The following is a 24,789-nucleotide window of genomic DNA, read 5'->3' as shown; positions in this document are numbered from 1 at the left end:
ACTGTGACTAGCTGCCTGCAGGTAGATGAGGTGGAGAAACATGAAGCTCATGAAGACACTTGATTCGAATAATTTAACTTTCATAGCTAAAGCTGGGATGGTTTGGAGGTGGACCAAGTTACACTACTGATAGGTAACATACACAGTCTGAGAGATATCTGGATGGTGCTCCCTTTATCTTAAAATTCCATGCCTCCATTCTGCTGAAGCTCGTAGAAACTGACAGTTTCCAAATGACTTAAGAAAAGAAGATAGATCAGATTCAAAGAAAATACCTTCTCACAATATCTGGGCTGAACATAAAGCTAAGTAGCTTTGGAGTTTAATTTCATAAATTGGAACCAGGGAAAACTTATCTGATAAGAAAATTAACCCAGAGTCTTCACAGATACATCTAGGGTGAACACTGTCTGAGGTGTTTTTTTTTTTTGTTTTTGTTTTTAAGATTTATTTATTTATTATATAAGTACATGGTAGCTGTCTTCAGACACACCAGAACAGGGCATCAGATCCCATTACAGATGGTTGTGAGCCACCATGTGGTTGCTGGGATTTGAACTCAGGACCTTTGAAAGAGCAGTCAGTGCTCTTAACCACTGAGCCATCTCTCCAGCCCGGGAGGTGGGTTTTTTAAGACTCATAAGCCACAGTATATGTTTAAAAAGCGGGTTGCAAGCTAGAGCAAAATTACCCCTTTGTTTTAGTTTATGCCAGGCTTCTCATCAACCCAGGGGCAGTTGATTTGACCCTATGGTTAATTATCAAGATGAATTTTATCTATGGCTGTAAAAATTAAATCCCACTGTGTATTGTAAATGTGAATTCTTGTGCCCTAACCCTAGGAGTTACTGGTTAAAGAGACTAGGAACGGACCTTCCAGGTAACTGTGTGTGAGCCAGGCTTACTCTTTAGCCCAGGCTGGCCTGGAATTTATGACTCTCTCAAATATACCATCTTGGCTTCCAGGTGATTCTTCAGCTTGTTGATTTCACCTTGAGAAACACTGGCCTAGAATAATCAGATGCTGTTGTGAATTCCAGTAACCAGCAGGGTCTCTGTTGTGAGTGTGGGATCAGGAAGGCCAGCGCCCCCAATACTAAGTGAGCTTTGTAGAAACAAACCTGGATGTCACCTGCTGACAGACAGAGTGGGATCTCACAGGGAGGGTGGCATTGCTGGGGAAAGAGGCTTGCTCCGGTATTAAATACAGCTGTTAAGTGCCAAGGAGCTCCTAGTGCCGAGTAAGACACAGCAAATAGATGGAGTGTGTTACCTTGTCACGCAGAGGACTTGTCACAATACAGCTTTCCCGTGCCACCCTAGGAATTTCCAGTTCAGTAGGTCTGGGTGGAGTCTGAGAATCTTTGGTCTTAATGAATGGGGCTTATGAAAAACCCACAGGTTGTGAAGGAGATAAATTACAGGGAGAGGGTGATGGTCTTGACCACCTACCCCTTAGTTTCTCCGTGAGACTTCTCTACCCTCAACTGGTCTCACCAAAAACACACCGGGGTGGGTCAGGAACGTGGCCACAGAGAACAGTCTGAGGGAGGCTTTCTGACTTAGCAGCAGTTTGTAGGTTGGGAGCTTCTGAAACTGTGGGATCACGAGCGCATTTTCCAGTTTCATTCCTGAAAATATAAATCCAGCACATTATATTTTAGTGCCAACATATGCTGAAGAGCATTTTAACAAATTTCCAGAAGTCTCAACTCTAAACACTGAATTTGTGGCCTTCGCCGTCAGATGTGCTCCCCCTGCCGTGTTCTTCCAGCTCAGCCTCAGCGTCTGGCAGCTCCTTTCAGGCCCCAGGCTGGGCACCATCTTGGTCCTGTTCCTGCACCTTCCCTCAGGAAGTCCTGCGGATTCTGCCTCCTAGGGTGTCCACTGTCATTTGTCTACTTCTTGCTTTGCCCCGTCTAGCTCTCGGGTGGACTTTCCCACATCTTCTCTGGGTTCCTTCAGGAAAGCTGATGAGTCTTTGGAAACACGAGACCCCTTGCTGACATCTCTGTTTTGTAGTGTGGACTTCAGATTTTCAAAATGGCCCCACATTTCATGGCCCTCAACACTGCTAGTCTCAGCTGGAGCTACCCCCAGGTCTTTCTCTTTACACTCCATTGTGTTGATGGCTTTATTTCCCAAACCAAACATATTTAAAACCTTCACAATGGTAAGCTTAGGTCACTAAGGGTGTCCATCACAAGAATATTCATGGGAGAGGGGGCTAAATGTGACTCTCTGAAATTACGTTTTGACAGTCTGAAATGACATTTTATTCAGATTAAAGCTGAAAAATGATACTGAGAAAATGTTACCACGGGTCCATAGAGAGCCCAGTGAATAACCAGCTGAGTTTCAGCATCTGTTGGCCAAGGATGAGGGGTTTTGCTCCAGGATATAACTCACATTCAGGACAGTGACCAGCTCCAGGGGTCAGTTTGCCTCCATATTAAAATCAGTCTGTTTGATCCATCTCATACTGGAAGAACAGAGTAAAGTCTAGAAACCCCTGGGAGTTCGGTGATGTGGTAATAGTAACAAATAAGACAAGCTTTTTGCCATGAGCAGAGAATCGTCTTCCTGGTGACCAGAATGACATTGCAACTGCCTTGAAGCCAGTGTGGTTGTGACTCTGCTGCTTGCTAACAGCGTGGGTTGTAGTTAAAGACCAGGTGAGCTTCACAGTCTGGAGGCCTGTAGCCATTAGCACTGGTGGTCCTCAGCCCCCTCCGTGCCAGGAACAGCATTCTTTGATTGACATGTTTGCCCTTGTGGGAATGGCTGGAGTATTTGAGACCTGGCAGGGGTGGAAGGGGAGGAGGCTCCATTCTTGCTGGCTGTGAGTCATCCCAGGAGCACGTAAAGTGTGCATTCTCTTCATTGGTTTCGATGTTGATGCCATGCTATGGCTTTGATGTATCATGTGTCCCTCTGTGCCCTGTGTCTTGATCTTGTGACCAGTATGTATTTAACCGAATTAGTACATTGGGTCATATATAAAAAAGAATTATTATTACTGATGCCTACATATAGTGGTTGGTAGAGTTTCTCAGGCCAGTTGTACTCTGAAAAGTTGCGCATGTTGGAGGCAAGTGGAGGTTGACTGTGAGGAAGGAGACGTCCCAGGCTTCTCTCCACGTTTGTGGGAGGCCAGTTTCTCCTCATCATTTTCATGTCCAGATTTTTCTCCTACATAAGGTTAGCAGTCACATTGAGTTAGGTCTTACCCTAAAGGTTTCATTTAACCTGGATTAGTTCTCTGAAGAGTCTGTGTCCATATAAGGTCACATTTTGAGTTTCTGGGAGTTGGGACTTTAATATACAACTTTTGGGGAGACACAGTTGAGTTCATCACAGATGAGTAGCTAGCTTCACAGAGACAGCAGGCTTCTTTGGGAGTTTTCCATAAAACCCAGAAAAACAATTTAAGTTGACTGAATTTTGCTCCCTTTCTGGACCCACAGAATATCACAGTGCTGGTTTCTACAGTCAGTGCCACTCTTGGGCTTGTGTTTGGTGAAACATCTAACACAGTCTGAGCTCTGAGCTTACCACAGTCTCGCTTGGCGACTGTGCTGTGTCCTTTAATGCTTGCTGTGTTCTTTCGGCCCCACCTTTCTTACATATTCCCCGTCATGCACAGAAGCCTCGTTTGGCTGTGTACTTTGGATATTTTCAGCCCTTCGGTGCTTTAAATGGACTGTTTATCCCAAGAGTTCACAGCTGCCTTTTCTGGCAGGCCGTTCAACTGTTTGGATGCTGTCTCTGATACTGTCAGAGATGTGGGATGTGTTTTTTTTCCCCTCTGCACTCCTCCATGCCTTCCGCTGTTCCGGTGTCCGTCAAGTCACTCTCTGCAGCGGTGGTGCCCGCCCTAGCCTGTACCTCAGCTACACTTTTAGACTCACCCTTTCCTCATTGCTAAGTGTGTCAGGTTTGTGTCACTGGCTCACACCGTCTTAGTCCTGAGCACTGCGTTTTGTTTGCCCAGCCAGCCAGAGACCGGGCAGAACTAAAATGTTTCTCCCTTCTGTTAAGTCAGTTAGGTGTTGTCTCCCCTGACAAATACTGTTGTTTCAGTAAAACCGTGTTTTAATAAAACTGCCATGCCTGCAGGATGGATAACCTTCTTCCCTGTTAACATCACCTGTCATCCAGACCACACTAGGCCTTAGCATAGAGGAAGGAAAGGGGCCAAGAGTCCTCTCTGCTTGTATAAAAGGCTGTAGTGACCATCACTGTTGAGGTGAAGTAGAATATTGAAGCCTCGCTGCCAGACAGGGAACACACGCACTTCCCCTGTGTTGCTCTGTTTGACAGTCGCTGACTCCACTCCACTAAGTACTTTCTAAACAAGGCATTCTCCAGAGGCGAGGGTCTTTGCTTAACTTGCTTCTCTTAGTCTCTCAGGAGAAAGTTGCCTCTTGGAGAATTCTCCTCTGGAACCAGAGCCAGCTTGTGTGTACTTTACCCTCCTGGCTCATCTGCTGCTAAAAGGAACTGTATTGACAGTCATTGTTCCCTGGCACCTGTACGATGTGCTTTACTGCCACAGAGTGGCCAACCCTGTGAAGCAAGCCATGTATTTTAACAAAACTGATATGTGGCCATCAGAACTTGCCTTTAAATGCGGGTTCCTCCCTCACGTTGAGATTATTTAGACCTTGAGCCTGCTTGTATCTTGAAAAGAAGCAGGCCTGGGGCCTTGCTCTCCAGAGAAAATCAGATACTCATGGGCTCTGCTGCTAGTCAGGGAGTCCACTAAGTGCAGCCCTGACAATAAGCCACACTGAGCCTTGCTCATGGCTTGAAACCTCCCCCAGAGCAGCACAGGCTTCCCAGAGGCTGGGCTGTTAGGAGAGGCCGAGGCTTTCAGTCTCCACAGGGTGACTGAGTGGTCCTAAGGAAGCAAAGCTCACAGGGTCCTGTCTTAAATTCCAGTTTCTCAGTTTTCAGGACTATAGGCTGTTCTCCAGCATGGGCCTGCCTGTGTCTGACCTTTTTTTTTTTTAATATAAGCAATCAGACTATCACCCAGGCTGACATCTCTGACCGACATCTGCCTTACCTTCTCCATTCCTTTCCTACAGCTTTCCCTGGACCTGGGCCTGAGGTCTTACTTTAAGGTGGCTATTCTCAGTCCACTCTTCCTTCCTGTCTCCTGGGAAGACTGTCTTAGCACAGATTTGTCCCGTTCAGCCTCCAGTTTCCCTCTTACCATTGTCTGAGCCTGAGACTTCTCTATGCACCAGGACCTACAACAAGTTCTGGAAACATGGTGAGCTGAACAGGAACCCCACGTCTGATTATCTCCTTCAAACGGGAGCCGTGGGTAGTGGTTCTTCTGAGCTACTCCTGGCTGATCATGGACCCACTTGCCTGTCCAGATGGCTCAGTTGTTACAGGTGGGCAAAAGTAAGAGGCAGTCTGCAGACTTTTCTATTCATTATCAACCTGGTAATAATTCCAAACCAGTAGGAAAGGAAGGGGAGTAGAGCCTGAAATCACAGAGATCTGGTCCTGGGAGAAATTAAAACAACAACAAAAACCGACTATAACAGGTTTCACTTAAACAAACAGCAGCTTTGTAACCAGGTTTGTAAATATTTTTACACTTACTTGAAGTAAAAGCTTTGAAGATTTTATATTCGGTAATCCAAAGTGATCATTTATTTCATTGAGGGAAACAAAACAAAACATCCATGTGCTGATTCGGGGGTGGGGGTTGGGGAATTGATGCTCTTGGTTTAAAAGTTAAAGTTTACTAAAGATTTATTTTTATTTTTGAACTGTATGTACAGGTGTGTTTGTGTAGGTGTGTGCACATGTGAGCACAAAGGTCCTGTGGAGTCCAAGGAGAGCCTTGAATGCCCTGTTGCTGGAGCTACAGGTAGTTATGAGCTGCCTGAGTTGCTCAGAACTCAACTTGGGTCCTCAAGAAAAAGGCATGTTCTTAATCACTGAGCCTTCTCTAGCCCTGAGTTAATGGACAGGGTTTATGAATAATTTTGTGTAAGTTGGCTATCTAGTAATCTGGTGCTGATTTGACTTATGAACCCAAAGAGTGATTTATGACTAGGAGAACCAGTTAGGGAAAGTTGTTCCTGGAAAAGAGCCTGGTAAGCAGGGCAGGAGGCCTCCTCAGCGCAGGCCACTCATCTCCTCTCCGTCCCTTCCACCTCTGCGGCCTCAGCAGCTCTAAGTCTCTAGCCCAGGAAATTAAGTGGAAACGGCACACTGATTTTGTGTTTCATTTCCTAATGGTAGAATTGCAAAGACAGGACAACATTAAAAGTCCACAGTCATGGGCTCAGTGTGTGAGTCCACACCCAGTAGAGGACTTGTGTTAGATATAAGAACAAAAAGAATAAGTGGATATGTCTGTTTCTCAAGGAAAGAATTTGCAGTATTTAACATTACACAGGTATTACCTCAAAGTCCAGTCAGCCATTGTCATCTTTGTTTATTGAGGTGCCGGGTTGTTTAGCTCCAGCTTCAATGACAGGCAGGTACAGATATGGAGGAAGATTAAAGCTATGTGGTTTAATCTCATTTTGTAAACTAGGAAAATAAGACCTGAGCAGTGCCCACAGTCTAGATTCTGTTGGCGGCTTCCCCAGACAGCACAATGGGTTCCTAGACATCTGTCCCAGGCTCAGGTGTCACGAGCACTGTTCCTGCAGAGGTCCAGGCCCAGTTCCTAGCAACTACATGGTGGCTCACAACCATCTGTAGCTCTAGTTCCAGGGCATCTCATGTTCTCTTCTCAACCCCATGGGCACTGTGCACTTACGGTACACAGATATACGCTCGGCCATACAGACACACATAGAGTAAAATAGATATATTTTTAAAATTCATCTCAGGGTAACTCAGCCATCCACAGTCATATTATGGGAGAAGGACAGGTTTGCATGGAAGGAAAGTTCAGGGTTGAGATGATGCCTCCACAGGTGAAATACTTTGTTGTATAGGCGTGATGACCTGAGCTCAGCCCCTAGGACCCACAGAGGTGGGAGAAAACCAACTCCCAAGAGTTGTCTTCTGACTTAAACACACAAGCCACAAAATAAATGAAACAATTCTCGAAAGACATGTGAACTTTTTCGTAACCCACTCTTGTCCTCTACGAAAGGGAGAGTAATGGCCAGGTCTCCCTAAGTCACTTGGCCACTCAGCACTAGGTAAATGCTGCCTTCCTTCTTTCTCCTTTTGTTCTTCCACACCCCTTTTCCTACCTCACTGCCACAGTGGTAGTTGTGATACACAGGGCAGGAAGTGTCCTTTACACTAACATGTTGTAGATAAAAACTACAAGTCACAGATACATAGGCATCTGCTGGTCAGTCTCCCCACCACTTCCATACCACCTGCAGCTGTTTACAGCCTTGGGAAGGGGTAAGTCCCCAGCAGGAGTTACTCCTGATCCTCCGCAAAAGCAGTGCAGACACTGCTGAGCCACCTCTCTGGCCCCTGACATGAGCTTTTATAGATGGTGCAGTTGCCTTCAAGTTTCTACACCAGGCTTATCCTAGTGGTCTCTGATGGGGATGAGTAAGAGCTGCCAAATCCATCAACAACAAAACCAGCTCTTAGGAATGCTACCCAGGTTTGGTGGCTCCTGTAGTCTAGCACTTGGGAGGCTGACTGGAAAACATTGCAAGTTCAAGGCTTGTCTGAGCTGTGAAGTGTGAACTGAAGTTCTCAGAAAAAAAGGCCATACCCATGTTAAAGACCTACTTCATGGTTGTAATTAGTTGGGATGATGCAGATCCAGAACTTTAATCCTGGGTTGTCTTTAGTTCTCTTAAGAACCTATTACTTCTGTGTCTGGCCTAGCTTCCTCACGGCTGACTGGTAAAACTTACTAGCTTAGCAGACCACGAGCCCAAAAGCTAAGAGCATCATCAGACAGCATCTGGAACCCCTCAAATTTCTCCTGCTTGTTGTCATCTTCTACCTGCTGTCTCTATGAGTGTAAATGAAATGGTGCCATGACTCTTGTTCTGTGGTTGTCAAGGCTCACAAGTCTGCTCCAGGGCTGTCTAGTTGTTTGGGACAATGTAAAAAGCATTTTTCCTGGCCCCCACTTCTCAGATTTGGCTCAGAATATCACCTTTGCTCCCTTTGAGGTGAGAGCTGTTTCTTTTTTTTTTTTCTTCAGCAACAATTAGACTCTGTTTCAAAAAAGCAAATGCAGAAACAAACAAGTCTATTTTTGTCTGTGTTTCCTTCTTGAGCTTTTCACGGCTCAGCTTCATGATCACACAGAAATGAGAGAACAGGCCAGTAAATGAGTACACACAGGAACGTTAGACGGCCAGAACTTCCCCAGGGTGGATAGCAGCTGTCTCCCATGGGGTGATATGGAAGTCATCTCCTAAAATGAAGAGTGGGCAGTGATAGGCTTGGGGAGGTTCACTAGAAATTGTTAGGGACAGCGGAATGTTGCAGGGAGAGAGCTGAAGATCTATAAAGATTCCTGTTCAACATCCACCGCAGGCCACGGTGACATTGCTAGCTCTGGGAAGGGGAGCCATGTCATCTAGGCGTTCCATCGGAGGACTTAGTGTTCACGTCGCTCCTCCTAAACAGAAGGCTGAGCCTAGGGTTCTGAGATGAAGACATTTAGTGCAGCAGAAATTAAACTCCAGGCATATCAGTTATTGTCCTTGTTTGGCTCAGGAGAATGCCACATCAGGTAGAATGTGCTCTCTGATCACTGAATACCCAAGTTTGGGGGTGCAGCTTAAAGCCATGTGCCTAGAGAGGGACCTGCCCTCTGAGGTGGGCTTGATTGGGAAGTGCAGTGAAAGGTCCCGGAGCCTGGAGGAAGGAAAGGAACTGCATCATCCAGGCGGACTGCGGAGCTCCTCCCTTCTGTGCTGCACAGTATGGCCACAGCTAAATCTGCCAAGGCTGTTGAGCACACACCTATGGGAGAGGCAGCCTTTCAAGTTTCCATCAGGGCACCTCGAATGTTCATTCTCTTCCTCCCTGCCTCTTCTCCTCCCCAGCTGGTTCCCTCTCCCAGAACGCTGTTGCCAGAACCTTTACTAAAATAAACACAAAATCTAGGTCAATGATTCAAGACACAGAAGAGCCAAGCAAGTGTGGCATGTACCATCCTTTGGTGTGTATTCCTCCTGGGCGTTTGATGGTGACTAATGAGTAGCTGTGTGCTGGTGCATGGTATTTATCCTCTCTAGGAACCACCATAGTAACCCTGGTGTGGAGACTATGGAAAATGGTATCAGAGTCGGTAAGAAGCTCACTGTGGTAGATACTGGACCTGGTGAGCAATCCCACCTGTAGACGTACCCTTTCCCCGAGGTCACATGCAGTGTAGGCTAAGGCTAACACCTCATGCAGTGCACACTAACTCCTGTGCAGTGCACACTAACACCCCGTTGTGAATGCTCTCTTTACACACAGCACAACTCTCCATCTTGCAAGAGTGTGCATGTGTGTTTGTGCTTACATGGGTGGCTAGTACAGCAAGCACCTTATTTGGTGTGTAAATATTTGGGCAGCTCTTAGTGTGCTAATGATTACGACAGAAAAACAACATATTTAAGACACCAAGTCATGTCTGGAGGTGTTTGAAAATCCTGTAGCTTAAAGTTCTGGGTAAAAGGGAAATAGTTCTGTTAGGGAAGCCTCCAGCACGCAAACGTGTAGCTAGAATTTTAGGACATCCCTATTACCTCGCCTCCGTAACTTCAGTGTTCCTAGCATTGTCCCGTGTGTACTTGACATCCCTTCTGCGTTAACGTAGGAATTCCAGGTCTCAGCATTTCACCTAACAGCATTCTGCTACTCACTTCTGAGCAACAAGGACTCAGAAATGAAGTATTATTGATAACTTTCTAATAATTCAATTCAGTTCAGATCTCTAAGGTCAGTAATAATATACTTGATTGACTGATTTTTAAACCCGTGACATTAAATATCACCCCTGCCACAAAGACACCAACCTTTCTGTTTCTCTACCTCTTCTGTTCCCAGCAGCCCCTGCCTACACCTCTCACTCCACCCTGTGACCCTATTCAAGGACTTTCCACTTCATATGGGTACACTAGAACATATTGGAGTGTTCATAGACTACAGAGAGTCAGAAAATAACCCCCGAGACTGATAGGCTGACAAAAGCCTGCAATCCTAGCACTTGGGAGACTGAGGCAGGATAATTCTGAGTTCAAGACCAGCTTTAACTATGTAGGGATGCCCAGGGTCCCTAACCAAAATCTGTCTCTAAAACGAATGTAGGGGGAGGTTACATGTTTCAGACATTGAAGCTTAGTTAGGGGGAGATTTTCCAATTAAAACTTTACTTTCCTCTTTAGAACTGTTATTTTTTGGATTGGAAGTTAGTAACAGAGGTGGGAAGGGGAATTCTGCTCTATTCCCCTTGGTAGCCAGGCCCCAGGTCCACCCCCCTCTTTCCAGCAGGGAAGGCTAGTTATCCACCTCTGTAGCCATAGGTGAGACCCTATCCCTGCTGGGAGGATTTGCATTTCTAAGAAGCTTCCAGTCTCTGCTGCCCTCAAACCACAGGCCCAGTAATGCTGTCTGTCTCCCTGGTCCTTCTGTTTTGAAGATGGCTTATTTTTGCTGAGCTCCTGTTGCTGAACACTCCAGACCTCGGTCAATCCGCCATTGCTCATCCTCCTGTTGGTAGCATCCTGGGAGGAATCCTGGGAGGAAGTTCTCTGGTCAGAAGTGTGTGGTAACTGAGATTATTTTGGATAAAGCGAACAGAGACTGCCAGGCACAAGTTCATGTTCTCACCAAAGCTCAGTGCAGAATTGCTAGTTTTCATACAGCCCTTCGGGTAAATCAGGGACAGTTGCCTGTAAAACATTAGTCAGTCAGCAGCCTTGCAAAAAGCTTTTGGTTTTTCTACCAACTCTTAATCCACCACACCCATTGCTGGAACTTTCTGTGGTATTTTATTCTGTTCAAATTTACCAAGTCTGAAATTAGACTCCTAAATAAATGTATTTCTGTTTGATTGTGTGTGTGTGTGTGTGTGTGTGTGTGTGTGTGTGGTGTGTGTGTGTGATGGGAGAGTTCTATGTTATAATATATGAATATTATCCTTAGAAAGTACTTTAAGATTTTTCTGAATTCATATTTATTAATAAAGATCCATTGTGATGGAAGCTGCCACTCTTTGAATCTGCAAACAGTGCTGCCGCCGCTGCAGCTGCTGCTGCTTACATTGCCTGGAATAGAAGGAGCTTTCCCTGTGAACTGTGACCTTGAACACTGCCCTTCTTTCTGTGGTGACTGTGTTTGCCAGTGCCTTTTCCTTCAGCAAGTGGCTTAAAGATGTGTAGGAGACGTTTGTAACCTAAATTTGTTACCTTGTCAGGGTCATGGTGGTGAAGTTTTAATTTTCTAAGTACTTTTGTCAACTCGGAAGAACAAACCAGCCATGAATGTTGGTGAGAGCCTGCAGTCCTGGCTCTGGGGAAACTGAGGCAGGAGAATTGCAATCTTGAGGCACATCTGGGCTGTAGAGTGAAACCTAACTTTAGGTAAGCAAAGAATGAGACCCAAGGGACCTGGGTACTCTGACCTTATACCTTGGGCCTCTGGTGCATAAGATCGGACAGAATTAGAGTGAAATTTGCATACAGTAAAAAGCATATCGTAGGTATACAAACTGTGTGACATCCCCTCCCCCCCAAAGCGGGACATTTATCTTAGAAAGTAATCCTAGGGAAGATTGCTAGAGGCGTGCGAAGTCACAGGGTCACGGCCTACGGTGATGCTTCATCAAATCAGTGGCGCTGGAGCCCTAGGTGATTCTGGGAAGCAGGGTGGATGACTGAGATGGACTGTTTAAAGTCGATGACCACTCCCTGGGACGATTGATGACCCAACACTTCCAGCAGCTCCCAGGTTTGGCAGAGGGTACCCTGAAGTCTGGTTCACTGTAATTTGGGCATGTGAACAGGCTCCCATGGCATGAGCCGTAGAAACTGATTTTAGCACAAGCATTCTTCCGACATTTCCAACTAAGCAGGATTTGAGTACCCATTCGCCATCAGTGGGTAGGTGTCCGTTACACCAATAACTGAGATGGGGTTGATACTGGGGTCCTTTAGGGGTGGGAAGACAGAACTTATTCCACCCACACCTCCCGCTCAGTTGTTGAGAAGAGTCAGAGCAGGAACTTGGAGCAGAAAACGAGGGTGAACACTGCTTGCTCACTGGCTTATGTCAGCTCAGGTTTGATGGTGGGATTCCGAATCCCCAATACAGCAGAAGCCTGTTGCCTGCTTTAATAGAGTATGAAAGTTGTAAACCTCGTGTAATGAACCAAGATACTCATCAGAGAGTTTCCAGTGCTTCATCTATCTGTTTGCCAAAGGTAGTTACGTATTCTGCCTTCTGTAAGGCGAGACTTGCAGAGTTAGTGTAAAAGGCCTCATTGGTCATCTGCGTCTCTGTTCTTTGGCTCTGACGCTGCCCTGCAACACTTGTTCATCAGCTTTACGTTGTAATTTCCATGGTGTCGGGATAATATTCCATTATACTCGTTACTGGAGGGAGCTCACGAAATCTTCCTCTGAGATTTTTTTTGGGGGAGGTGACATAAAATATTTTTTAGAGACAATTTTTTTAAAATATTTTTTATTTAGCCTATTTTAAAAAACCTCTTCATCTGAGTCATGCAAATTGACCTAGCTTTATCAACACATGCTGTCTAAACTGGGATGAGTCTTAAATAGCTCACCCCAGGGCGAGGCAGATTTTTAATAGATGTGCTTTATAGCGTCTAGTTGTCCTTCCTGAACTTCCCAGCAGTCCTTTAAAACCCATTTGGAAGTTACCAAGGCATGCTTGTGGGCTCCATCTGTGCTTTTACAGTAGCCTCTCTGTTTAGGGATCTGATTCTTGTTTAGGGCGCAAGAAATCCCTTACTCAACTCCCAGGTGAGCCCTGCTCTATAGACTGAGGTTTTGGTAATGGGTAAGTAGGTTTACAGAATATATTATAGTTGTGTTTCTGAGCCTTCACTGGGGAGTGTAGCTCGCAGACTTGAGAAGAACGTGTGTCCTGTGCTTGGGCATTTTATTCTATAACTTGAATTAGTCCAGGTGGAATTGCTCAAACCTTCTGTATTGGGGTCTGCCCACCCTTGTCTGCCAACTGAACCGGAGGGACAAATGACTTATGGGATGAATAAAAATTGGTATATTTGTATCCAATTCGATCAATAATCACATTAAATATAAACAAGCTACATTTGTATAATTCTTTCTTAATTCTGAGAGTTTGTGCTTTATGTATTTTGAAGCTGTGATATTAAGTAATATTAAGTTGCAAAGAACCATCTCTACTGGATATGACGTCTGGGCAAACTAACTCTTACCTGTAAAGTCTACCAGCAGCCTTTCATCTGTCCTCACTGCTACTCAGGAGGCCAAGTCAGGAGGATCAGCTTGAGTCCCTCTGTATTCCTATCTGCCTGTGTGCTTTTGGGGTGGTGGGTAGAGTAGGGCTGGGCACACCCACAGGGGAGCTTAGGAATCTTACCTGTGGGTGTGCCCAGCCTTCTCCTCCAGGGCTGAATCACCTCTAGCCCCTCCTGCTTTTAGTCTCTCCTCACTTTCTTCAAAGCTGTTTTTATATTTCATTCGGCACCTAATATTTCTCAATGTACTCACCCTGCCAGTCACTAGAACTGGAATTCCCAGTTGTTACTTTAGTAATAAATAATCATTTTAATACTTAATACCTTTTTAACTTGAGAACTTCTCAGTAACTGTCGCCCTCCTTTTCTTCCTTCTGCAGAGTTAAATTGATTTTGTATTTATTATGTATATGATATAGATTTATAGTATACATATTAGTTAACACATACACCCATTCAAGTAAATCTGCCTAATTGGCTTAAACTTGGAAAATACTTTGCAGAAGTTTTGTGGAGCTCTCTTGTTCATTGTCTTCTGTACAGACTACACAGCTGTTAAACTGTTCACAACCAACCATCACCCCACCCTGTGCACATGTGTGCGTTTACCTGCCTCTGGCTGAGGAAGACTGGGTTGTTTTCACAGTTTTGTCTCTCGTGAACATGGGTGCATTGTTCTTGGTTACATGTTTTGAAGGAAATACCACTGTGTTGAAAACGAATGTGGCCATTTAAAGTGACAGCGCCAACGTGTTTCTCGATGTGGTGAACCCCGTGTGCCGTCCCAGCACCACGATTCAAGGGGGTCTGTGCGTTCACAACCTTCACAGTGATTAGCAGTCTCAAAACATCTAGTTGGTAATTACCTGGGTCTAAACTAACATCACACTATTTTAAATTTCTTGATCTTTAATGACATTAAACTCCTAAATAGTTCTGTTGATTTAAAAAAAAAAAAAGACAGATTCAAGTGTCTGTTCGTGTGTTCATCCCTTCTGCTTTTTCACCGGGTTGTAGGATTTTATGCTTTGAAAGGATCCTGTGAGCTCTAGACACCTGTGTGTAACCACTTCAGACGTCTTTGGCTTTGAATCTGTCACCATTATATCTCCAGCTACTTACTTGGCAAACTCCTCCAAATTCTGCTCCTTTACCTTGTTGATGTCCCCGACTCAGTCTCCACCTTCCTGACCATGTTATAGACACAGCCATCACTTAGGTTATGTGGAGGTACCGCGTGATAGAGACTGAGAGGAGACACACAGAAACCTGGACAGATACTTAATGCTGTCACACTTTATTGCATTGGAAGAAAGGATTGGCTTAATGAGTCGGGAATGTTTGTTTGCTTTTGCTTTTGTAGACAGGGTTTCTCTGTGTAGCCCTGGCTGTCCTGGAACTCACTCTGAGGTTGCTGTCTCTGCTTCTGGAGTGCTGGTACTAAAGGCGTGTTCCACTATACTTGGCTATATGAGTAAATTCTTGAAATTCCATGTTCATAACCTAGCTTGTTATTGCCTTGGTTTCTACCTGACTGTACGTATGTACTTGAGTATTTTTGTGCTGTATTATTTTCGTATAAAACAACAGTGAAGTACCTTCTGAAGTGAGTAAAAACTTGGAGATTTCATAAATAAATTTATAAATCAGAATATAGTATGTTAGAATTTTGAAGTGTTTTGCCTATCAAATAAATAACATGTTCTTATTGTAAGTTAATAAGAAAATAAAATAAAATAATATTTCAAAATTGTATAGCATCTTATTAGAGAAAGTGGGTGGTAGAGGCCTGACCCCTGAAGCTGATAGATCTATAAATGTATTAGAGTGCTGCATGAGGTCCGGCTGCTTGGAAAGAGGGCCAAGGTTTCTCTTGAGCAGCATGCCCCTTCCTTCCCAGATGTTTACCACACTGTAGTATCTGTCCTGTAACACCAGCCTTCTCTAGGCCTGCTGGGAAAACCCGTGTGGGTGCTGGCACCGAAAATGCATTCAGTATTTGAAAAACCACACGCGTCGATATTCTGTTGAGCATTGCTATGGGAAGTGCAGTTTCGCTTCTTCTTTTGGCCAGGGGAACCACATGCACACTTTTAATCCCAGCACTTAAGAGACAGGGGTAGGGATCCCTGTGAGTTAGAGGCCAGCCTGGTCTGCACAGCAAGTTCCAGGTCAGGCAGGGCTACACAGTGAGACCCTGACTCAGAAAGACCATAGCTGATGCCTCTTCAGAGCAAGCTTCCCATTGAACCAGGCCAGAGAAACGGAAATATCACATACAGACCCGTGTTTAAAAACTGCTGTGTTTGCTTTTCTGTTTTGTTTTGTTCTCCATGAAAATATCAAACACTATCTTCATTCACAAAATGGAGAGACTAACTTACTTTTGTGTGGCTGTCATGGTTAAAATTATGACTAATGGGCTGGGACTGTAGCTCAGTCATAGAGTTCTTGCCTGGCACACACAGCCCTGGGTTTGAGCCCTGGCACTGTGAAACAAAAAAAAAAAAAAATCCAAGGTGTGTGGATGCTTTGTAGACACAACTGGGGGCCCCTACAGCCACTCAGTACATTGTACCTACTGGGATGTATGTGTGTGTGTGTGTGTGTGTGTGTGTGTATTACAGTTATAATCAACTAACTGCAGACCAGAAGTGTTAAGAGAAGACACATTTCTACAGATTATGTGCAGGCGTGTTTTCTTATTATTTTTCTGGGGTTGGGGTGCTTATCCATAAGTACACCAAGGAAGGCAGGGATAGCAATGGAGTGTCTTTAACTTTTGTAATTCTGTGCCCCAAAGCTGCTGGCTTCTGGTAATTTGACTCTCCTGATAGCAGCAGGGGATTAAGAAGAAAGAAAAAAAGTGTAATTTCTTTTTCAAGGGCCCCTCCCTGCCAGGCAGGAGGGTTGGAGTTTTGAGCTTGTTAACTCTTCATGAGCCAGAGAAAAAAGAAAGGATAGAGAAAAAGATACATACACACCTACAAAAGTATATATCTACATACATACATTTGTTGGATTGAGCAGAGATGCAACAGCCACACTTTAACTCCTTCTCTCAGCCTCTTTTATACCTTCTTAGACAAATGTTCTTTATAAAATTACTTCACAGATAAAATGTTACACAATAGGGGAGTCACAGAAGCATGTTGATGTTAAGTTCAAAGCATGTCTCATTCGATAAGCTCATTATAAGTTCAAAGCAACAGTTTCACACGGACTTGCTTTATCACAGTGCACACCTGTGGCCTCATCCTTGGACCTGACCTAGAATGAATGTTTTTCCTTCATCACAAATCTGTCCCAAGCCTATTTGTCTTCTCTGTGTAATTTATGAAAGTTTGTCATATTCCTTATTGTTCAGCCATTACTTGTTCTATGAGGAGGGGCACATTCTATTCTTGATTCTAACTTTATTACATTTTTCTGGCAAAACAATTAAAACCATCTTCTTAAACTTTTTAAAATTATTTTAATCAAGTCAGAAATTCTATAAAATCAATACTTCATCTAAATCATTCATCTATAATAATTAATTCATGAAAACTCGTCTTTATGTTGATCTGCAGGAAATTTATCCAATCTAATATGAGTAGTCTGGTGTCCAGGAATCACTAGGCTGTGTAGTAGTGACTGGAAAGGTTTAGCAGCAGTGAGAAGTAATCCTGGGAAGAAGTCTCAGGGGCCATGCCTCTCCAGAGTGCACCTGTCACAGCCATGCAAAATGGTGGCCATCTCCAAGGAACTCACTTGCTTGCCATAGCCTTTTCTAGATGGCTCCTGTAGTAACCATGTGTCCTCCAGTCTGTCTGCACCCTCCTGACCCTCAGCAGGCTTCTGTAACACCCCTGTGTCCTTCAGTCTGTCTGCACCCTCCTGACCCTCAGCAGGCTTCTGTAACACCCCTGTGTCCTCCAGTCTGTCTGCACCCCCTGACCCTCAGCAGGCTTCTGTAACACCCTGTCCTTCAGTCTGTCTGCACCCCCCTGACCCTCAGCAGGCTTCTGTAACACCCCTGTGTCCTCCAGTCTGTCTGCACCCTCCTGACCCTCAGGAGGCTTCTGTAACACCCCTTTGTCCTCCAGTCTGTCTGCACCCCCCTGACCCTCAGCAGGCTTCTGTAACACCCCTGTGTCCTTCAGTCTGTCTGCACCCCCCTGACCCTCAGCAGGCTTCTGTAACACCCCTGTGTCCTTCAGTCTGTCTGCACCCTCCTGACCCTCAGCAGGCTTCTGTAGTAACCATGTACACTTTGCAGAGAGCTCTGAAGAGCAATGTGGTCACCATCCTACCAGACTTAATGTTTTGTAGTTTGGGGGACTGAGCCCAAAGCCTTGTGCACCAGGCAAACACTTTGTGGCCAAACTTTACCTCCCTCCCCCCACCTCTCCTGGACCTTGAACAACTTTGAGTGCCTCCCAATTAAACCTCATTAACTGTTAAGAGACTCGGGCTGAAGCCCTGTTACCTGCAGTAGTGATTAAGTGATCCAGTTAATTCAGGTCCATGATGCTTCTGACATTGTCTGACTTCCAAGTGGAGTTTTAATGTGGAGTAGAATTAACAAGCCCACTTAAAGCACACAGTGGTAACACCACGGTCCTCTGTCCTTCCCTAGGTTGAAGCTGGAGTTTGCCCTTTGGGAGCAGGAAGATGATGAGCGACGCTAGTGACATGCTGGCTGCGGCGCTGGAGCAGATGGACGGGATCATAGCAGGTACCTGCGCTCCACACACACAGCCTGCGCTCCACACACACAGCCTGCGCTCCACACACACAGCCTGCGCTCCACACACACAGCCTGCGCTCCACACACACAGCCTGAACTCCACACACACAGCCTGTGCTCCACACACACAGCCTGCGCTCCACACACACAGCCTGCGCTCCACACACACAGCCTGCGCTCCACACACACAGCCTGAACTCCACACACACAGCCTGTGCTCCACACACACAGCCTGTGCTCCACACACACAGCCTGTGCTCCACACACACAGCCTGCGCTCCACACACACAGCCTGCGCTCCACACACACAGCCTGAACTCCACACACACAGCCTGCGCTCCACACACACAGCCTGAACTCCACACACACAGCCTGCGCTCCACACACACAGCCTGCATTTCACACACACAGCCTGAACTCCACACACACAGCCTGAACTCCACACACACAGCCTGAACTCCACACACACAGCCTGCGCTCCACACACACAGCCTGAACTCCACACACACAGCCTGCGCTCCACACACACAGCCTGAACTCCACACACACAGCCTGAACTCCACACACACAGCCTGAACTCCACACACACAGCCTGCGTTCCACACACACAGCCTGCGCTCTACACACACAGCCTGCGCTCCACACAGCCTGTTTCTGTGAATGACCTGTTCCTTAGAAGTCAGCATTCCGGCCACTGGTTTCTTGGTTCCTCACTAAGCCTCAGGTCTCTACTTCTGCTAATCAAATCTGTCCTGTGAAGTGCCCAGTAGGCACATCCCTGTGGCACTGAGCTAAGGGACACTTCACAGCAGTCAAGCACATTGTCTCTCCTTTATCTGAGTTTATTTCTTCTTCCATCGCTCTCATAACCCGAGGAAGTCGCCGGGAGCCTTCCTGTTCCCTGTTCAGTGAGTTAGTCCGCCAGGCTCCCTCCTTCCTCCAGGCTTAGCGGTTGTCAGTTGTTGTTCATCTTGCCTGGAAACCTTCCTGACTTGTCTCCAGTGTTGCTTTGACCCAGTGATGCTTCCTCCCACGTTGCTGAGATGCAGCATTCCTCCCCGTCTGGACCCCAGAATCTCCTCTCCTAACAGTCTCGTGCTCATGTCCCCTCGCCTGGGATCTTCAGTAGCTCTTCGTGGTGGAAGCAGAGCCGTGGCCCTGACTTCCCACCAACAGAGCAGCTGATGTGGAGGCAGCCCTCTGCACTGCATGTCCCAGTGCTGTGTGTGCAGAGTAGATCGTGTGCACTGCAGCCAGTGGCAGCAACGAGAGGGTGTCTGATGATGAACAGTTAACGTTAGTCTGGAACAGTAGAGTCTGGTTCTTGGGATGATATGTGCTTTCAAACGACTGTGCGTACAGAAGAGGTGGGGTTGATTCTGTCATGAGTTCAGGAAGCATAACTAGGCCCAGTCCCAGGCTCTTCCCAGGCACCAGCCTCATACTCAGAGCAACCGGAGGAGCGATACTAGCATCTGAAGGCTGTACACTTTGTCTATAGCCCAATCTGCTGCCCCAGCATGCTTGTTTGTAAATCCCCATAGGACTTTGTCACCAAGGAAAAAGGCCACGATGGCTCAGGAGGTACAGGTTCTTACCACCAAGCCTGATGACATGAGTTCAATACCTGGGACCTACCTGGTGGGAGGAGAGAACTGACTCTAGTTTGTTCTCTGGCCTCCACACCTGCAACGTGACACATGAATGCCCTCAGTGACATGTGTGCATAGGCATGAGAAAACACACAAGTATAACAACTGACTAATTAAAAATGTGAAATAATTAAGACCTGAAGAGACGGCTCAGTGGTAAAGAGCACTCACTGCCTTTGAACAGGATCTGGGTTACCCTCCCAGCATCCACATCTGTCAGCTTACAGATGCCTATAATTCCAGTTTTAAGGGAACCGGATGTCCTCCTCTTGTCTCCACAGGCACCTATATGCATGTGATGCATATAAACTCACATAGAAAATGCATGTTTGAGCATACACATGGACATAAACAAATGTTGATAAAACTTTTGTAGAAAATAACAAAAAAAGAAAAATAAAGACTGCCCGGGATCCATGCCAAATTAAATCAGATGTTTTGTGGGTAGGTAGGACCTGGGCTTGTTCCATTTAGCAGTGCTGATTCTTAAACTGAACTGGAGAGAGCAGGAGGAGAAACGACTGTCTCTCAGGGTTTTGTTTGTTGGGTGATTGTTGTCTTTTATCTCTGCTCACTCTGTTCTATAACGGGATATACTAGACTAGAAGGTTATAATGGGATAATACCATATGATCTTAATGCTTATAAGTGCTAAAACAGGACACTGTAGCCCTCTGGAGTGTGTGTGTGTGTGTGTGTGTGTGTGTGTGTGTGTGTGTGTGTGTTGTGATTTGCTTGTTAGCATGTATCAAAGTGTCTTCAAAGACATGTGGAGTGTCTTCCTTGACACCTTATTCTTTGAAGTAATGGCTCGTGCTGAACCCAGAACTCACCAGCTTTGGCTTGTCCCAGGAATCTTGTCTCTGCCTCTTAAGTGCCAGGACTACAGACTACCACACCACTTTTCTGAAACAGTCTTACTGTGTAGTCTGGTTCACTTGGAGCTTGTTATGCAGACCAGGCTGGCTTTGAAATCACAGAGCTCTGTCTGCCTCTGCCTCCCAAGTATTGGTAGTAAAAGTGTGCACCACCACTTCCTGCTTAGATCACCAAGTTTAGAACTAATGTGAACCAGAAATTTAGTGCTAAGGCTATAAACAAGGTAGCAGAGGAAATGCTTATACACATATGTTCATATACATACATTTGCATTACACTCACATACAAATGCTCACATACACATAGTCACATAAAATTACATACATGTAGTTGCACATAGGCACACATGTATGCACACATGCAGCTCACACAATACCTCCTAAGTACATAATTCATTTTCAGGGAGTTCAGAGACTTCACGCTCTCTAAAATTTCCTGAGTTTGGGGAGGCACTGCTCCACCTGAGCCAGCTGTCCCACCTGTGTGGTCATGGTCAAGCCTACCATGCTCCTTTTCCATCTGTCCCCCACAGCTGGCCTTTTCGTTAGCCACCAAACCATTCATGTGTACTGTCAGTGACATTTTCCCCAACAATGTAAGATTTAGGAAGATCTACATCATTATTACATTATTTTGTCTGTCTTTCCCCAGCTCTTTGATTATTGCTGGTGGCTAGACTGATTTATCTTTTTCAGGTGTGGTATTTTACCTAAAATAAGTCCTATTGCTCTCTGACTCCAGGTTCTAAAGCCTTGGAGTATTCCAATGGGATTTTTGATTGTCAATCTCCCACATCCCCATTTATGGGAAGCTTGCGAGCTCTGCACCTTGTGGAAGACCTGCGTGGATTGCTGGAGATGATGGAGACAGATGAGAAGGAAGGATTGAGATGCCAGATCCCAGACTCAACAGCAGAACTGCTGATTGAGTGGCTTCAAAACCAAATGGTAGGTTTCCGTATGTCCTTGTCTGTCTGTCCCTGCATGTTCTCTGTGCTGTGTCCCCTCATGTCCTTCTCTTATAAACTGAGAGCATAGACTAGCAGATCAGCAGAAGAGAAAAAACTTACTAGGCAGAACATAAAACCCTGGTTTCTCTCAGCTGTAAGAAAACTCAGAATGTTTCTTTATTTTATTTTATATGGTTGGATATTTTGTCTGTGTCTATGTCTGTGTATCAAGCATATGAAGTGCCTATAAGGCCAGAAGAAGGTGTCAGGTTGTGTGTGTGTGTGTGTGTGTGTGTGTGTGTGTGTCTGTGTGTGTGTGTCTGTCTGTCTGTCTGTCTGTCTGTCTGACAACAGACAATTTTGAGCCACTATGTGGGTGCCGAGAATTGAACCATGCTCTCTGAAAGGACAGACAGTGTGACCCCTAACTTCCCCATCTCTCCTATAGCTTTGAAAAGATACTGTATTGTATTTATGCCAACAAGTTGTACAATTCTACCTCTGAAAATAGACTGGATTCTAGGTTGTTTAGATGACCTGGTCTGCTCCTGTGAGGAAAAGAGCCTTGTCCACAACGGTACAGTGGGGTGGGGCCACCTAGGAAGGACTCAATAGATATTCTAAACAGGAAGTACAGTGGGTGGATGCCTCGGACAGCAGCAGTCTGTAGCTGTGGTTGAGAAGAAGTGTCATCTAGTGGTGTGTGTCAGTCATGTCGTTATACATGACTGAGCTCTTACAGTTTCCTGAGACACTGTAAATATCACATCTGGTACGTATTGAACACAGAGTCTTGAACATCCCAAAAGCAGATGGGAGGATGAGGAGGGTGATGTAATGACGTAACAATTAAGGTGTGTGTGCTTGCTTATGACTTGGTTGTGTTTACATAAAAACTAGTGAAAGATTAAGGTCTGTTTGCCAAACTGGAGGAATGATGGCTGCCTGCCTGCTCCAAGGGCTTGGACACACACCCTATTGCCAAAGCATATTTTCCTGGGGTGATGCACAAATTCCATCCACTTAAAACCAGTCAGCCATCTTTTAGTGGCGGTGCAGCTAGCTTCAGAGGGTTAGAAGAGTTAGAGATGTTTCTCTTTTAGAAACAGATGATGCCTGCTCATGAGACACTTGCCCTGGGAGGGGCCTCCAGGGATTTAGGAGTCCAGGTTTGCTAGTTTCTTTGGGAGTCGTTTGGTGCTGTGAAATTCTCTGTACCCTGGCACATTCCTCAGTTTATTCCTACTTCCTGTGTCTTTACTCTGACACTCAGCACACAGTGAGAAAGGAATTTATTACTTGGCTCAAGAGGACCTGTAGATAATTGACTTGTGCCTTTGTCTCTGGGGACTGAGGGGGAGAGGGGAGTCTGCAGTTGTGTTGTTGAGGCCTGAACTCAGTCTCAAACACCACTTGCTGAGGGCAGGGAAGGTGCCCTCTCATGGCGATGGTGTTCCCACTTGAGAACTCTGCTGACTTGGAAAAATGATTGTGGACAGTGCTCCTGAAAATTTCCCAGAAGCCCCAGGATACTTGCTTTAATGTTTGCTGGGATGTCTTAGTGTGCTGCTACCTCACACAGGTGACTAAGATCACTTACAGGACACTGGCTGAAAATGGACCTTGTTTGCCAAAGCCTGAGGAAACATTCCTAAGGCCCACATGAAAAGAGGGGCCTTGGGGAGATCACTGCAGGAGGCTGGGGGATACACTCAGGCTGAGCAGCTGCAAGTCTGATTCTGAGACCAGCCAGGGGCCCGGAGACAGCACATCCCACATCTAAAGTATGCACTCTTGTGTTTTCACACTTTAAAAATGTGTGCGTTTGGGATTGGAATGTTTCCGTTTTTGAGATGTGAGCAGTGATGACTTTTGAGCAGGTCAGAGGCTGGCTACCAGTGCCTCCTTTCCATGTTCCACCTCACAGGTCAGAATCCTTGGTGTGCAGACATTGAACTTAGCACCACTCTTTTCATTGAAGATGGCACTTTTGTGACCTCTACCGATTGTGAGATGAGATGAGTCCTGACTGACGCCCCGTCCTCAGGTTCTTGGATTAGAGAAAGCACTGTGACACTATTCCAGGGCATGTTATATGTGGTGGTTTGAATATGCTTGGCCCAGGGAGTGGCACTACCAGGAGCCGTGGCCTTGTTGGAGGAAGGGTGTCACTGTGGGGATGGGCTTCTAGACTCCTCCCAGCATGGGAGCCAGTCTTCTGACTTTCCTTTGGCTAATGTGGAACTCTCAGTTCCTCTTGCACCATGCCTGCCTGCACACTGCCATGCTTCCTGCCATGGTGGTAATGGACTGAACCTCTGAACCTGTAAGTCAGCCCCGATTAAATGTCATGGTGTCTGTTCACACAATGGAAACCCTAAGACATTAGACATAAACAGAAGCTATGCATTTAGCTCAGACATATTCTTTTATTTTCCAGCTTAAGTCTGTGGCTTGACAGACACACAGTCAGTCCTCCATTAGTGACATCTGTGTAACACACTGTACCTTTTCAACATTACAGTGAAATTTTCTTCTGCCTCAGTAGCTGCGCAGGATTCATACTGAGTAGATTTTCCCCAGTCACAGGAAGCTACCCGCTGAATTATGATTGTCTTCGTTTTTTAGAAGCATACAGTTATAGAAATACCGTTAAGACAGATTCCTGCGTGTTTCTTCACTGGGATACGCTATCCTTTTTCCTCCAGCTACCTTTGTTTGGTTTTTGTGACCTGGCCTCTCTGGTACTCTAGGCAGACCTCAGGTTCTTATTCCACCTCCTGAGAACTGGCATTGCCAGCAGCTGTCCAGCTGCCAGTTCCGTGAAATAATGAAGGACCTGCTGCAATTAGTAAAGAAGTAACCTGCATCCTTTGGGGAGCCAGGGATGCTCTTAGACCTGGCAAGAACGATAATTAGCAATAGGAATGCCCGCCGCACTAATTAGCATCTCTTAAAGGACACAGACTCTCGGGCTGACCTCTGCTGACTTTAATTGCTTAATTGGAATCATTAACAAGCGATTATAAAGTATCTCAGGAGCATCTTTGCCTCTCCTCTCCGAGGCAGCTGTCCTCAGGAGAAATGCTATGATGGCTCCCCGTGGAAAGGCGTCCTGTTAGATCCTTGATCTGTAGGATGTGCT

At 45.7% G+C, this 24,789-nt stretch overlaps 1 protein-coding gene across 8 annotated transcripts in view; it reads left to right on the top strand.

The window, feature by feature from the left end:
* The window catches only part of PPFIBP1 (PPFIA binding protein 1), a 126,278-nt gene that overhangs the window by 56,448 nt on the left and 45,041 nt on the right, over positions 1-24,789 (top strand). For all 8 annotated transcript variants that reach the window (XM_080913693.1, XM_080913697.1, XM_080913694.1 and 5 more), the window contains exons 3-4: positions 18,054-18,152; positions 21,437-21,642. In XM_080913693.1, coding sequence (XP_080769819.1) covers positions 18,089-18,152; positions 21,437-21,642 — 270 coding nt within the window. In that variant the 5' untranslated portion in view covers positions 18,054-18,088. The remainder of the gene's footprint in view (positions 1-18,053; positions 18,153-21,436; positions 21,643-24,789) is intronic.

This window comes from Micromys minutus, assembly GCF_963924665.1.
Source record: "Micromys minutus genome assembly, chromosome: 3".
Classification (NCBI taxonomy): domain Eukaryota; kingdom Metazoa; phylum Chordata; class Mammalia; order Rodentia; family Muridae; genus Micromys; species Micromys minutus.
The sequence above is the reverse complement of the archived record's forward strand: the minus strand, read 5'-3'. Positions and strand labels throughout refer to the sequence as shown.